This window comes from Pelophylax lessonae (genome assembly GCF_965119305.1).
Source record: "Pelophylax lessonae genome assembly, chromosome: 11".
Taxonomy (NCBI): Eukaryota; Metazoa; Chordata; class Amphibia; order Anura; family Ranidae; genus Pelophylax; species Pelophylax lessonae.
The window spans coordinates 161,229,046-161,244,761 of NC_138778.1; the positions used below are offsets into that span (position 1 = coordinate 161,229,046).

The 15,716-nt window shown below is 47.1% G+C and overlaps 1 protein-coding gene across 1 annotated transcript; it reads right to left on the reverse strand.

Annotated features, from left to right (window-relative positions):
- Positions 1–1,284: 1,284 nt before the first annotated feature.
- On the reverse strand, positions 1,285–15,569 carry LOC309567452 (uncharacterized protein; the record flags this gene model as incomplete). The annotated part of the gene is made up of 5 exons (XM_082272841.1): positions 1,285–1,428; positions 9,093–9,277; positions 10,115–10,309; positions 10,628–10,773; positions 15,472–15,569. The coding sequence occupies 5 exons, from the start codon at positions 15,567–15,569 to the stop codon at positions 1,285–1,287; spliced, it is 768 nt and encodes a 255-aa protein (XP_082128967.1).
- Positions 15,570–15,716: the final 147 nt, after the last annotated feature.

Here is a 15,716-nt window from a genome sequence, read left to right on the forward strand (position 1 = left end):
TGCAGCAGGCCTTATCCATTTTGCTGAAATTTCATTGCAGCAACTCAAAATGGTTGTAGTTTTTATGGCCCACACGAGCTTGTATGCATGCCAGACAACGTGAGCATGCTCCTAATGAGACGAGGGATGGTGTCCTGGTGTATTTCCTCCCAGATCTGGACCAGGGCATCACTGAGCTTCTGGACAGACTGAGGTGCAACATGGTGGCATCAGGTGGACCAAAACAATGTCCCAGAGGGGTTCGATTAGATTTAGGTCAGGCGAGTGTGGGGACTTAAGTCCTTCATCCTCCGTGAAAAACATACTCTCAAAGTGAGACCAGGCATTGTCATGCACCAGAAGGAACTAAGGACCCACTGCACCAGCGTAGGGTCCAAGGATTTCATCCCAATACCGAATTGCAGTCAGGGTGCCATTGTCTAGCTTGTAGAGGTCTGTGCGTCCTTCCATGGATATGACTCCCCAGACCATCACTGGAATGAGTGAGGGGGGCTACAATATATAGGCAGGATATCTCCTTAGTCAGAGCTTCATTGTGACTTGACAGCGTAAACACTAGCAATGATTGCACTAAACACAATTTTTGTTGCAAGATATTTATTCCAAAATGTAAAGAAAAAAAAAAGACAGACGACAGCAATAATATGTACAATGTTGACAGACAACACAGAGTATATACAGTATTATTTAGATGGGGACTGTTCAGCTAGATAAATGCAGGATTACAGAAAAAGCAAAGGTGATGACCAAAACGTACACCTCTAAAACAGAAAATTAGAGAGAAACTGCATATCAGACCTTAAAAAGCTTAAATGGGTGAGTACATCTAATTTCAGAAAAGGACGTCACTAGATGGATGCACACACCTGACCTGTTAAAGAGACAGGTTATGCAGCCTAAGAGACAAATTGGAGGTTGATTAAACCAAGCAGCATCTACCTAATCTAATCAGGCCTGGGTAGGTGGACCTTTAAAAACAGTTTTGTATTCTTACAAATTTTTACTATGGTTTAAAATGCTTTTAAACTGGTTTTAAACAACCTACAAGAACTTGTCATCCTAATAGGAGTAAGAATAAATAGCAATGGCTAAAACTAAGCCTTAAAATATTTTAGTTTTAAGATACAAAAATTTGTCTAATGGAAAGTCTCACAAAAGACTGATGAGATCACTTTCCACAATAGTAAAACTAATTTATGAACATAGCTGCCTTTACATTGGATCAAGAAATGTATGAGCCAATAATCACAGTGGTTCTGATGGGGAGAACATTACTTATTGCACTTAAAACATATCATCATCATCAGAGTCTTCTATGTATGTGACATGCTTGGCACGGCCTGTCCGGGAACGCACGGGTGCACTGCCAACATCTGAATCTGAATTTGTGAGGTCAACATGAAAGCTGTCATCCATTTCCTTTGGTTTCTAGAACAAGGATAAAAGACATTGATAGTTTTCTTCAAATAAACCTAATTTCAACCAAAAAACTATGTTAATGTATTACAGATCGCATTGGTCTTTTTTCCTATTGACTTTGTGATCCTGCCAGTAACCCTTCCTTGTCCCACAATACTTTTATGTATGCAGAAGCAATGTTGCCACTCCAGTGTACTCTAGACTAAATACATGCTCACCTCCATTACGTGGGGAGGTGGTGTTTTGTAGTTAACAGAAGATAGTGTTTGAAATATCAATTCAATGAATATAGGGTACAAGGACACCAATTCAGGCACGATTAACGGGTATTTTTCACTTCTTGCAGAAAATAATTGTACAGAGCCTGGAACAGAAAAACTAATGCAGACACCACATATAGGGCTAAAAAAGACAGACACCATATATAGGGCTAAAAAAAAAAAAAAAAAGACTTTTTTATGCCTAAAACAAACCTCTATGTTAGCCTATGTGGCATGCAGACACATGAGTTTTTAAGGTGTATTTAAAGAGGAGCATTTACGAGTCAAAAAAAAAAAAAAAAAAAAAAAAAACCACACACACACCAAAAAGGTGCGTGCAGAGAGGGGAACCTTTAAACCTAATTTATATGCGTAAATGTATTCCAATGCCCAGAAAAAATATTCTGGCCAGCAGAGTGCATTTACTCTCAATGACATACAAATATGCTACACATTAAAGGCATTTTTTCTGGCAGACAAAAGTCAGCACATTTTGAGCATAAACTCATACGCTCGTGTGCATAAGACCCTAAGGAACGATAAGCTGCAATAACTATGTTTTGCTTATCAAAAAATCCTTTTCTTTGATGTTCATTGAAGGACACCGCTTCATATCTTCATTGACAGTTGGGTTATGCTGCTCTTCCTAGGACACTAGGCGGAAAAAGGGTTAACAGAAGTTAACAAGGCTTGACTACGCCCATGGGCAGTCCCAGGGGGTATACTCCCACTTCCTGCTCTAGGATCTCAGTTTTGTACCAAGCAGTGTCAGAATACATACCCAACTCTGCAGAGAGGGGAGGGTGCCGTGTCCATCAATGAGCACCAGAGTAAAGGATTTTAACGTTAAGACAAAAATCCTGTTCTTTCGTTCTTTGACGGACACAGCTTCATAGCTTTGTCAGTTGGGACGTCCCAAAGTGTCATCATGAAGGGTAGGCACAGAGCAAAAAATAACCAAAAAGGCTAAACCTAGCCAACCAGTTAATCAAAGAGCCCAACCAGGAACAACTGGGGCTCACCTACCGGGGGGGATAAATAAAAAAACACACCTTTAAGAGGCCGCAGCCTCCACAGCAGGGCGACTTTGCTGCCAAAAGTAGCATCCACAGATGCCAGGACATTCACGTTGTAAATATTGCTGAATGTATGCACAGACGACCACGTAGCCGCCTTGCACACCTGGACCACCGACGCCTGATGAAGGAAGGCCCAGGAGGCAATAGGCACCCTCATAGAATGCACCTTGACAGGGAAAGGAGGAACATCGCAACAAACCTTGCGCGGAGCTAATAGGTGGGTCGCGCTCGCTGGCCAGACTGGGAAGACCGTAAGGATCTAGGATATCCAGTGCGTCGCCCAGTCTGGTAATTGATTGTAGTTTTCACAGGAACAGAAAACAAAAGAAAAATTCAATTCAAAAAAGGAAAAACTGAATTTTTGTAAAATCTTACCGTAAAATTCCTTTCTCTGAGTCTTCCGACAGTCGCCACCCCTCATAAAGTCTTCACCAATGGGTATTGACTTCCGCTCCGCAGGAGTAGCTAGGCATAAGACTTGTTAGAAACAAAAAGCTTTTTAGCATAGACACACCCATGAGGGCTGTCCCACTGGTCAATACCCCCCTGTAGTAAGCCATCCCAACTCAGTTTGGTAGCATAGCAGTAAGTGTACAAGAAAAAACCCCAAAAGAGGGGCGGGGACTGTCGGAGGACTCAGAGAAAGGAATTTTACGGTAAGATTTTACAAAAATTCAGTTTCCTCTTACATCCTCCGACAGTCTCCGCCCCTCATAAAGTCTTCACCAATGGGATGTCCCAAAGCAGTGTAGACCTGAGGGGTGGGAGACGCAGCCGTAGAAAAGGCAACGCAGTACCCACATCAGAGAAAGGAACCTTACACGCACAGTAAGAGAACCTACTGGGCAACAGAAAAGGCTCAACAGGAGCAACAGCCCAGGAAAGCAAACAACCCAGGGGATAAACAAACCCAACAGCCAGGGACCCATAAAAAAACAAGGGTCCCCTATGGCACTGCCGCACAGAGAACTTTGCGGCCAAAGGAGGCATCAGCTGATGCCAGAACATCAATCTTGTAGAATTTGGAAAAGGTGTGCACCGACGACCAAGTCGCAGCCTTTCACACCTGGGCCACCGAAGCCTGATGCCGGAAGGCCCAGGACGTACTTATCGATCTGGTAGAGTGCGCCTTAACAGGGAAGGGTGGAATCCGTTCCTTCAAAGCATAGGCCTGGACAATCGTCTGTCTGATCCATTTGGCAATGGTCGCCGCGGACGCAGCCATGCCCTTCCGAGGTCCCTCAGGAAGGACAAAGAGGGAATCCGATTTTCGAAAGGATTCAGTGGACGACAGGTAAACCTTGATCGCCCGGACAACATCCAAGGAATGTAAGGCAACCTCCTTAGGATGCTTAGGCTTCGCACAGAGCGAAGGCAAAACAATGTCCTCATTAAGGTGAAAAACAGAAACCACCTTAGGGAGAAATGACAAGTTAGGTCGCAAGACCACCTTATCTTTATGAACCACCAGGTAAGGATAGCGGCAAGACAACGCCGCCAACTCCAACACTCTGCAAGCAGAAGTGATCGCCACTAAAAAGGCAACCTTCCTAGACCACAGAGGCAACGAGATCTTCCGGATGTTTTCAAAGGGAGAACGCTATAACACGGACAGAACCAAGTTCAAGTCCCATGGAGGTATAGGCTCCCTCCGGGGAGGGGCCAAATGTCGCACACCTTGAATGAAGGTGTGAATTAAGGAATGAGACACCACAGGGCGTTGAAAAAGAACAGCCAGTGCAGATACCTGGCCCTTTATCGTGGCCAGTGCCAGGTGCTGGTCCACACCAGACTGGAGGAAAGCCAACACTCTCGTCACCGAGTATGAGCGAGGAGAAAAGCCCCTGGACTCACACCTGGCAAAATAAGCTTTCCAGTTACAGTAGTAAATCTTACCGGACGAGGCTTTTCTAGCCTTGATCAAAGTAGGAATGACCTCTGAGGAGAGACCCCCGTCTCTCAGGACCTGGCTTTCAACAGCCAGGCCGTTAAAGCCAGCGACTGTAAAGCAGGATGGAAGATCAGTCCCCGAGACAGTAGATCTTCTCGCATCGGCAGTCGCCAAGGAGTCTCGACTGCTAGGTGAACGATTTCCGCGTACCAGGTCCGGCGTGGCCAGTCCGGTGCCACTAGAATCACCAAGTTCGGTTCCGAGGCCAGCCTGCGAAGGAACCTGGACAACAACTGAATCGGAGGAAAGGCATACATCAGACGATACCGATGCCAAGGAGCCACCAGCGCATCCGAGGCGTCCGCCTGAGGATCGCGTGTCCTTGCCACGAACCTTTTCACCTTGTGATTTAGCCGTGACGCGAACAGATCCACGTCTGGGGATCCCCACTTGGCGCACAGAATTTTGAAGACCTCCGGGTGTAGGGACCATTCCCCCTGATCCAGGGTCTGGCGACTCAGATAATCCGCTTGCCAATTCTCCACACCCGGAATGTGAACTGCCGTTATCGCCGGGACGTGTGTCTCGGCCCAAGACAGAATGTCGGCCACCTCCCGAGCCGCCCGGGCACTCCTGGTGCCCCCTTGGTGTTTGATGTAGGCCACCACTGTGGCATTGTCCGTCTGCACCCGAACCGGACGGCCCTGCAGCCTGTCCGTCCAATGTCGAAGGCAGAGAATTACCGCTCGTAGTTCCAGAATGTTGATCGGAAAGGAGGATTCCTCCACCGACCAAGTTCCCTGGGCGGACAGAACGCCCAGAACACCACCCAAGCCCGACAGGCTGGCATCCGTGGTGATCACCGTCCATGAGAGAGGACGAAAAGACTTGCCCCCCCCGACACCGTCGGGGACTGGAGCCACCACAGAAGATCCCTTCTGGTGCGATGACTCAATGAAATCTGGAGTTCCAGAGATTGCGGTCGCCCGTCCCACCTGGACAGGATCTCCGCTTGGAGACCCCGCGTGTGAAACTGGGCGAAGGGAATCGCCTCGAAAGCTGAGACCATTAATCCCAAACAGCGCATGCACGTCCGGATGGACGAGCACGGAACGTCCCTGAGGGACCTGACTTCTTCCTGAAGAGACCTGAGTTTGTCTCCCGGCAGGAAGACCTTCGCCTGGACCGAGTTCAGAATCATCGCCAGGTAGGGAAGACGAACCGACGGGCACAGCGATTGGAAAGTTTATCGTCCAACCAAACTCCTGCAGAGTTTGCATCGTGACGGACAGGGCTGACACCAGACCCTGGTTGGTCGCAGACCGAACCAGAATGTCGTCCAGATACCCCAGGACAGAGATGCCCTGGGCTCTCAACAAAGCCAGAACCGGTGCAAGCACCTTGGTGAACACCCGTGGAGCCGAAGCGATCCCAAAAGGCAGCGCCACGAATTGGTAATGATCCTCCGCAATGGCGAATCGAAGGTACCTCTGGTGACCCTCGAAAATGGGGATGTGAAGATACGCATCCTTCAAGTCGATGGAGGCCATGAACTCCCCCGGAATCAGGGCAACCACCACCGACCGCAGGGATTCCATGCGAACTTGCGAACCCGCACAAAGCGGTTCAGAGCCTTCAAGTCCAGAATCGGACGCACCTTGCCCTCCTTCCTGGGCATGGTGAACAGATTGGAATAGAACCCCCGAAATCTGTCCCGATGAGGTACCGGAACCACTACCCCCTGAGCCCGCAGGTCCAGCACCGCCAGGTGCAGATTCCGCAAACGCTCTGGAGACAGTTGAAGATTTGAGGGAAAAAATCTGCTCTCCGGCCGAGAGAGAAACTCGATCTTGTAGCCAGATCGAACGATTTCCTGAACCCACCTGTCCTGAACACGGGCCAGCCAGGGTTGAAGAAAACCGAGCAAGCGTCCCCCCACCCCAGAACCGGGTGAGGGCGCCCCTTCAGGCCGCACTGTTGTGGGCAGCGGATCCGGACTGGCCGGACTTCTGCTTACCTGTCCACGGCTTCTTCTGGGAGCCTTGGCCTTTGAACGGCTTACCCTTATAGTGCGACCGAAAGGAACCCTGAGAGGGCCGAAAAGAAGCGGTCTTCTTACCAGGAGCCGCCTTAGCCTTGTGGGATTGGGGCAAGAGCGTGCTCTTACCACCCGTGATCCCTTTAATCAGTGTATCCAAGGAATCGCCAAAAAGTCGAGATCCGTTATAGGGTAGATTAGCCAAGGTCTTGCGCGAAGACTGGTCCACAGACCAACACTTCAGCCAAATCAGGCGGCGTGACAACACCGCCACACTGTGCACACGTGCAGCCAACGGAACTATATCCAAGTCTGCATCACACAAATACATGACACCGTGATGGATTTGATCCACCATAGCCAACGTCTCTGGAGGGACAGAGTCAGCCATTAGGACGCGCCTAAGCACCTGCGTCCAATTTGCGACAGCCTGAGCTGCCATAAGTGAAGCAAAAATAGCTTTGAGCATAGAACCGGTAACCGAATAGGTATGACGGGTAAGAGACTCCAGTCTCCTGTCCGTGGCATCCCGGAACACCGGCGTATCCTCAGCAGGAATCGCAGTAGACTTATTCAAAACCGCTACCGCTTGATCCACCGGAGGTGGCACACACCAACGTTCATCAGTAGCGGGCGTGAAAGGATAACGCAGCTTGAACCTACTTGGCACAGCAAAAGGCTTCCGCAGATTGCGCCACTGTTCGCTAACAGCGCGCTGAAAATCATCAGTGCAAGGAAAAACCTGTGAAGACCTGCGTCTCCGCTGCGTCCCATAGGAGGCTAAAACAGGAGGACATGGCTCATCCTGCAAATGCAGTGTTTGTTTGATAGAAGCAACCAATTCATCCATGAGTGCAGGCTCTTCAGACGAGCCAGGGGGAGAATTATCAACCCCTTCCTGAGCAGCAAGGTTAGCCACAACAGCAGCCAAATCACCCCCTGGGGGGGAAGCAGCAGCCCCCTGGCTTCCCACCAAAGTGAGAGGAAATTTGCTTTCCTGAGAATCCATGCCCCCAAAAAAATTTTTGCAGGAGAATAAAGGGTAACTGCCCCTTTAAAAGCGTGGTCAGCGCAGCCCACCGCACTCACACACCAGCACAAGCCGACCTAAGCACAAACTCAGGCAAGGATTCAGGACAGAGGATAAAACCTGCAGAGACCACCGCTGCTGCCTCGATCGGTGCGCCCAGGAGAAGAGGAAGTGATGCAATACAGGGCGCTCCATTGAAGCCTATGGAGGGCTACAAGAAAATGGCCGCCTGCAGTGTCAGCATGAGGCCGGAGCGATCGCCGCCAAAATGGCGGCGCTTGGCGCCGAAAACGCCGCTCCCGCCCACAGTGAAACACCAGGACACATGCAGTACAGTAAAAAAACAATGGCGGAACGCAGCAGCGGTCGCCGCAAGTATGCACAACATGATCCACTTCATGCCCCGCAGCACACAGCCTGTCACACAGTAAAAGACAGCACACAATCGGACACAGAGACAGTGCAGTATAGCCCCCCTCCTTGCATTCCACAGAGTGCAGCTAAGACAGATAGGGAGTCCAACAGTGTGAACAGGGGCAGGGTTACACAGTGCCAGACTGACACCCCCCAAACAGACAGGTCCCCACACAGATACACTTACCTCCTAACTGGCGTGGGGAACCCGCACAATCGATCAAGCCACTGCACATGGGACAGTCGCAGCCAGGACGCAGGAGAACTGCGGAGCGATACCGCAAGGCGTCCAGTGAGGTAGCCACCTCACCATAGCATCCCTGCAGCGAACAGGGATGGGTCGTTCATTATGCCAGGAAAAATACCTGACTGAACGCTCGATGGCAGGCTGGGAAGCCACTGACCCACAACCTGCGACCAGGGGGGTCAGCCCGAGACCCAGCCCGCATGATCCTCTTCATCAGAAGGACTAACTAATGCTGACAAAAGTAACAGCTAAGTAAAGAGAGAGAAAAAAACTCAAATAAAATCAAAAAAAGAGAAAAGGCTGAGACAAAATGCCCCAGCATAGAGACATCCAGCTACTCCTGACAAGCTAGACATTGAAACTGAGGTATGGATACAGGAAGTAGGAGGGTATTGACTGAGGGGACCACCCCCTGGGGGTGGGATATGTTAAAAGCCTTAATATTGACATATTCTGTTGCCTAGCTACTCCTACGGAGCAAAGGTCATAACCCATTGTGACGAATATGAAGAGGCGGTGACTGTCGGAGGACGTAAGAGAAAGAAATGTTTATTATTTGTATGAAGGTTTTCCAAAAATCACTTACCTTTACAGCTGCAAACCATTAATTCAATTTTCATAAAGTATGCATATCAGAATATTAGGATTGCCAGCGAGCATGAACTTGTTTGGCTGAATTTTCCTATCCAGCCATTTAAATCTGAAAATGCTTACCTTGGCTGTTTTGCTTTTCTGCTTTGGACCAGAGTCTGAGTCCGAATCGGAGTTCTTCCTCTTACGTGGCTTAGCAGTCTTTTTAGGAGGAGTAATGTCATCACTTGAGTCATCTGCAGGTCTTACTGCAGTTGTCTTGGAAGTCTGGGGCTTGGACAAAGCTTCTAAGATGGATGGCTGCTTATCTGGAAAGAGACCACAAGACAAACTCACTACTACACTTAGAGAATTGGTACAAGTTTTCTATAGTATCCAGAATAAATTAAATTTATCCTAATTTAATTATTATTTTAAAAAGTGTGACTTGATTATTGTGAATACTCAAAATCATACATTAGTTGACCAATATTTTTAAATATAGTTGCCACACGCTTTACTACAAATGCATGTTAAAAAGGAGAGCTCCACCCAAAAGGGGAAGCTCCGCTTGTCTGCCTCCTCCCACCCTCTGCTGCCACATTTGGCACCTTTTAGGGAGGAGCGGGTATATGGTTTTGAAAGGTACCCGCTCCAATTGCCGTCTGAGTACGCTGCAGCAGTTTGGCCCCCCTCCCAGCAGCCGGCCCATTTAGAAAGCGCATCGTGTTTGACGCAAGCGCATTAGGGAGTCTGGAGCTCCGCTTTAAGATACCAGCATAGAAAGTGCCGTGTATTCTATGCTTATCCCCACCCAAGTCAATACTAGCATATGGACAACTGCACCCCCCTGTTACTAAACAAAGCCTTTCCATTCTCAGGATGTACATCCGTATAGGAACAAAAAAAAAAGCCACAGCGCTGACCCTCCTGAAAATAATAGTTGCCTGGCACTTCATAACAATGAAATTATGACCGCAAATGAGCCTATACGTTACAGGAAACTTGAGAAATTTAGAACTGTAAATCAGTATTCTTGTATGAGTCAGTGACCAAGTATTGAAGCCATAGCTATACTACAGGTTTCTTTTCTCATCAGTATGTTGGAAGATAATTTACACAGGAGAAAAATATGGCCCCTCATTCCTACTGGATTCCCCACATACCCTTCTTGGTGGCAGCGCTATCCTTTTTCTTAGCTGGTTTCTTGGTCGCTGCCTTCTCACTGGCTGGCTTTGCCGGTTTCTCTTTGGCAGCCTTTACAGGCTTCGCTTTTGCTGGTTTCTTGGCAGCTGGAATGGCAGTGGAGGATTGTGGCAGTGACACAGGAAAATCCTCGTCACCATCTTTATCACTGGCACCTGCTAAGACATGGTTTAAATATCCCATAAAGAAACTGAAGGTTTTATTGAACTCTTGTTTGATGTGTGACAGAACACACAAGAACCAATCTGTATATATCCATTTTTTATTTTACTGAAGGTATTTATGCATAATTAAACTACAGTAGTACACTAATAGTTTTTAATAGTTTTCCTGTCAAACTACTAACAGCTTATTGCTAGGTTAGAAATGACAAAAATCCCACCACCTTCACAGGGTACCCTGTACTAGATAATATTACTAAAGATCATTGTAGATTTAACCTAGAACCCCACTTTTCACTTATATTTCCATACCTGTTGGGGATGGTTCTGGTTTCTTGTCAGGACTGGGCTCCTCCTCCTTGGCAGTTTCACTAGGCACTTCGGATTCTTTTGGAGACCTTTTTTGCGTCTTACTAGCCTTAGCTGGCTGTGCTTTGTCGTGACTGGCCTTAGCACTCCTGGATAAAATTAAACCAAAATTTACTAAAAGGCAAAGCTTTCAATATATAAAATGCATTTACTGCCAATATCGATCGCAAGGCACCGTTGAGCAGCAGAAAGAACCTAGGCAAAACGGTTTTACATATCTACAATACACCTGTTTAGTTTGCACCCCTCCCAGATTGCTTATTGAAGAGAAGAGGAAATACCTTAGTAATTTGCAGTATGAGGGAAGCATGTAACCCTTCCCTAGTTCCCCCCAGGATGCAGAGCTAGGCACTTGAGTGGCAGCTGCTAATCTGTCACCTGGTCACACAAGGACACTACCCTACTTTGCCTAAAGCAGGGATGCACTGATATATCAGTCGCCGAAAATAGGTTGTTATCACCATTTTGCCAACAGAAAAAAAGAAACCGAAAAACGTGTTGATTTTACCACATCTGTAGTGAGTTTCATAGGTCAAGTAACTCAACCGCATTAAAAAATGCAACACGGGTGTATTTCTGGTATTTTGAGCAAATATGCACCAAAAATGCAGCAACCAGGCTTTTTACTACCACGAGTAAAGCACATTCGAAGAGAATACAATCACTCATTTAAGTGAACCTGTTCGGTGCACTATAAAATGTTATACTATGTAAACTTTATTCTTGTTAGCAGGCCATCCCCAGAAGCTGAAGTTTAAGCAGACATAAAATGCACAAATTAAAAACACCTCTTACATAGTTACATAGTTAGTGAGGTTGAAAAAAGACATCAGTCCATCCAGTTCAACCTATGATGCGTGTGTGTGTTTGCTTTTAACCGTACATTGTATACCCCTGTATGTTGTGGTCTTTAAGGTGTCCATCTAATAGTTTTTTGAAACTATCAATGCTCCCCGCTGATACGACTGCTTGTGGAAGAGAATTCCACATCCTTACCGTTCTTACAGTGAAGAACCCCTTACGCACTTTAAGGTTAAACCGCCTTTCCTCTAGTTTTAGTGAGTGGCCACGTGTCTTATTGTATCTCCTTTCTCTGAATAGTTTGTTCCTTATGCTCGGGTCACCAGTACAGTATTTGTACATCGATATCATATCCCCCCTCAATCGTCTTTTCTCCAGAGAGAAAAGGTTCAGGGCTTGTAGTCTTTCCTCATAGCTGATGTCCTCCATTCCCCTAATTATTTTTGTTGCCCTCCTCTGGACTTTCTCCAATTCCAGCACATCCTTCCTGAGGACCGGTGCCCAGAACTGGACAGCATACTCCAGATGTGGCCGGACCAGAGTCTTGTAGAGTGGGAGAATAATCTCTTTATTTCTGGAGTGAATCCCCTTTTTTATACATCCCAGTATTCTGTTGGCTTTGCTTGCGGCGGCTTGGCATTGCATGCCACTGCCAAGCTTGTTGTCTACCAGTACCCCTAAGTCCTTTTCCATCCTAGACTCACCCAGAGGTTCCCCCCCTAGTGAGTAGCTTGCTTTCTGGTTTCTGGCCCCCAAGTGCATTACTTTACATTTATCAACATTAAACCTCATCTGCCATGTAGTTGCCCACCCCGTTATTTTGTTCAGGTCTGCTTGCAAGGTTTCCACATCCTGCATAGAAGATATTGGCATGCCTAGTTTAGTATCATCTGCAAATACTGAGATTGTGCTAGATATCCCCTCCTCTAGATCATTTATGAACAAATTAAACAGGATTGGTCCCAGGACAGAACCCTGGGGGACCCCACTTTCCACACCCGCCCAATCCGAGTACTCCCCATTAATCACCACCCTCTGTACTCTCCCCTGGAGCCAGTTCTCTATCCAGTTACTCACCTTCTGATCCATACCTACCTTCCTTAGTTTGTACAGTAATCGTTTGTGGGGAACGGTGTCAAAGGCCTTTGCAAAGTCCAGATACACCACATCCACAGGCTTACCTTTATCTAGGTGGCTGCTCACTTCATCGTAGAAGGTTAATAGATTGGTTTGGCACGAACGATTTTTCATGAATCCATGCTGATTACTACTTATAATACCGTTTTCATTACTAAAGTCTTGTATGTGGTCCCTTAACATCCCCTCCAAAATTTTGCAGACTACAGATGTTAGGCTGACCGGCCTATAGTTACCCGGGATATATCTCGGCCTCTTCTTAAATATTGGTACCACGTTGGCTTTTTTCCAATCAGCTGGCACCATACCCGTCTGTAAACTATCCTTAAAGATCAAGAATAATGGTCTGGCGATCACCTGGCTGAGCTCATTAAGAACCCTCGGGTGCAAGCCATCCGGTCCCGGGGATTTATTTATGTTAAGTTTCTCTAGTTTGGCTCTAAGTCTATCTTCTGTTAGCCATGGCGGCACTTCCTGAGGTGTATTATTTAGTTCGGCCTTACAAGCTGGGTTTGTGTAGCCCCCCGATTCTTTTGTGAAGACTGAAGAGAAGAAATGATTTAACACTTCCGCCTTTTCTCTGTCCTCAGTGGCCATATTTCCTTTATCATCTTTTATGGGGCCAATGTGTTCTGGCCTCGCTTTCTTACTGTTTATATACTTAAAAAAACTTCTTGGGGTTCTTTTTGCTCTCCTCCGCTATATGTCTCTCGTGTTCTATTTTAGCCGCCCTGATTTCGTCTTTACATTTCTTATTACACTCTTTGTAGAGCTTAAATGCTGCCAATGAGCCCTCAGTCTTGTATTTTTTGAAGGCCTTTTCCTTAGCACTAATATGCATTTTTATGTTGGAGTTTAGCCATCCAGGATTTATTTTTGCTCTTTTAAATTTATTTCCCTTTGGAATGCACTGGTCAATCCCCCTGTTTAGTATACTCTTGAAGCACTCCCATTTTTCCTCCGTGTTCTTTGTTCCCAGGGTTCTATCCCAATTGATATTTTCTAGCAGTGAGCGCAGTTTAGGGAAATTGGCTCTTTTGAAATTCAGTGTCCTTATATTACCCCTCTGCTTCCTATTACTGTAATTAATACTGAAACTTATTGACCTATGGTCACTGTTTCCCAAGTTGTCCCGTATTTCTATATCCGTGATCAGGTCTGTATCGTTGGTAATCAGTAGGTCAAGTACCGCATTGTTTCTTGTCGGTGCATTCACCATCTGACCCATGAAATTGTCCTGCAAAACATTTAGGAACTGCCTAGCCTTGGCTGAGTGCGCGGTTCCTTCTGCCCAGTCTATATCTGGATAATTAAAGTCCCCCATTATAATGACATTTCCCATCCTTGCTGCCAATCCTATCTGTAAAAGGAGGTCCGCCTCACCCTCCTCCCTCTGGTTGGGGGGCCTATAGCATACGCCCAATATTACCTTCCCTGCCGTGCCATCCCTTTGAAGCTCTACCCATAGGGATTCTGCCTCGTCCTTAGCTCCATTATTAATATCATCCCTCATATTTACCTGTATGCTGTTCTTAATATACAGACATACCCCTCCCCCTTTTTTACCCTCTCTATCTCTGCGATAAAGGGAATACCCCTGAATGGTCGCCATCCAGTCATGAGAGCTGTCAAACCAAGTCTCAGTTATCCCCACAAAATCTAAGTCCTCCTCAAACATCAGTAGCTCCAGCTCTCCCATCTTGTTGGCCAGGCTTCTGGCATTGGTATACAAACCTCTTAATTTTGATCGGTTACAAATATCCTCATTTGATGTTTTTAGGCTGCTCTCTTGAATTTTCCCCATACCCACCCTGGGTATAGGAGCTCCGAACACCCTACCGCTAATGCCCCCATTTCTGCCCTCTGAAACTTGCTTTCCACTGGCTAATTCTACATCTGTACCCTCCCCCCCATTCCCTAGTTTAAAAGCCCCTCTAACTTTTTGGCCATCCTCTCACCCAGTACCGCTGCACCCACCCCATTTAGGTGCAATCCGTCCCTACCAAAGAGCCGGTGACCGACTGAGAAGTCGGCCCAGTTCTCCAGGAACCCGAAACCCTCCTTACTACACCAGCTCCTCAGCCACTCGTTAACTTCCCTAATCTCCCTCTGCCTCTCTGGTGTGGCTCGAGGTACAGGTAGTATTTCGGAAAATACTACCTTGGAGGTCCTAGTCCTCAACTTAGCACCTAAGTCCCTGAAATCGTTTAGGACTCTCCGTCTTCCTCTGCCTATGTCATTGGTACCCACGTGTACCATGACAGCTGGGTCTTCCCCAGCCCCACCCAATAATCTGTCCATCCGATCCGCAATGTGCCGAACCCGAGCGCCCGGCAAACAGACTGTTCGGCACGCACGGTCTTTGTCACAGATTACACTGTCTGTCCTTCTAATAATTGAGTCCCCTACCACCAGCACCTGTCTTTCCTTTCCCTTTCTCCCGGCCTCACTGGAGGAGTTCTTCCCCTGGCTGCTAGGGGCGTCACTCTGCTCCAGCAATGCTGGTCCCTGACTGGTTTCCCCAACATCATTTGTAATTTGTAATTAATAAATGTATATTTTTTAAAATGAAGCAGTGCAAGTAACCAAATATGACTTGGTATTAGCCTCTTGCAGTCTACTGTAGAGCAGAGCATAGAAGAGGGGGTAAGCAGCACAAGGCCCATATCAGCTGTGAATGAAGCATGCCAATTGAGAAGCAGCACACAGATCTTTGGTCACTCTGCTCTCTTAAAAAGGAGCTCCAGGCTCCCCCCAAATAAATTTAAATTTAGCAGCTACAAATACTGTAGCTGCTTACTTTAGGTAAAAGGAAACTTACCTGTCCAAGGATCCAGCAATGTCCTCACCCGACCAGATTCTTCAATTTGCTTCGGGTGTAGCCACCTCCTTCTGAAGTAATGGAAGAGAAGCCTTGCAACTTTCCAGATGGCTTCCTACTGCTCATGAACGAGTCACACTGCGCCTTGCAATAGTCCTGTAGTCTTCTGGGATCTGTAACTTGTCCCAGAGGGCTGCAGGGGGAAGGGGGGCGAACTTCTAACTCAAATCGCCACAGCAGGCTTGCAAACAAGCAGAACTTCTAGGGGGAGCT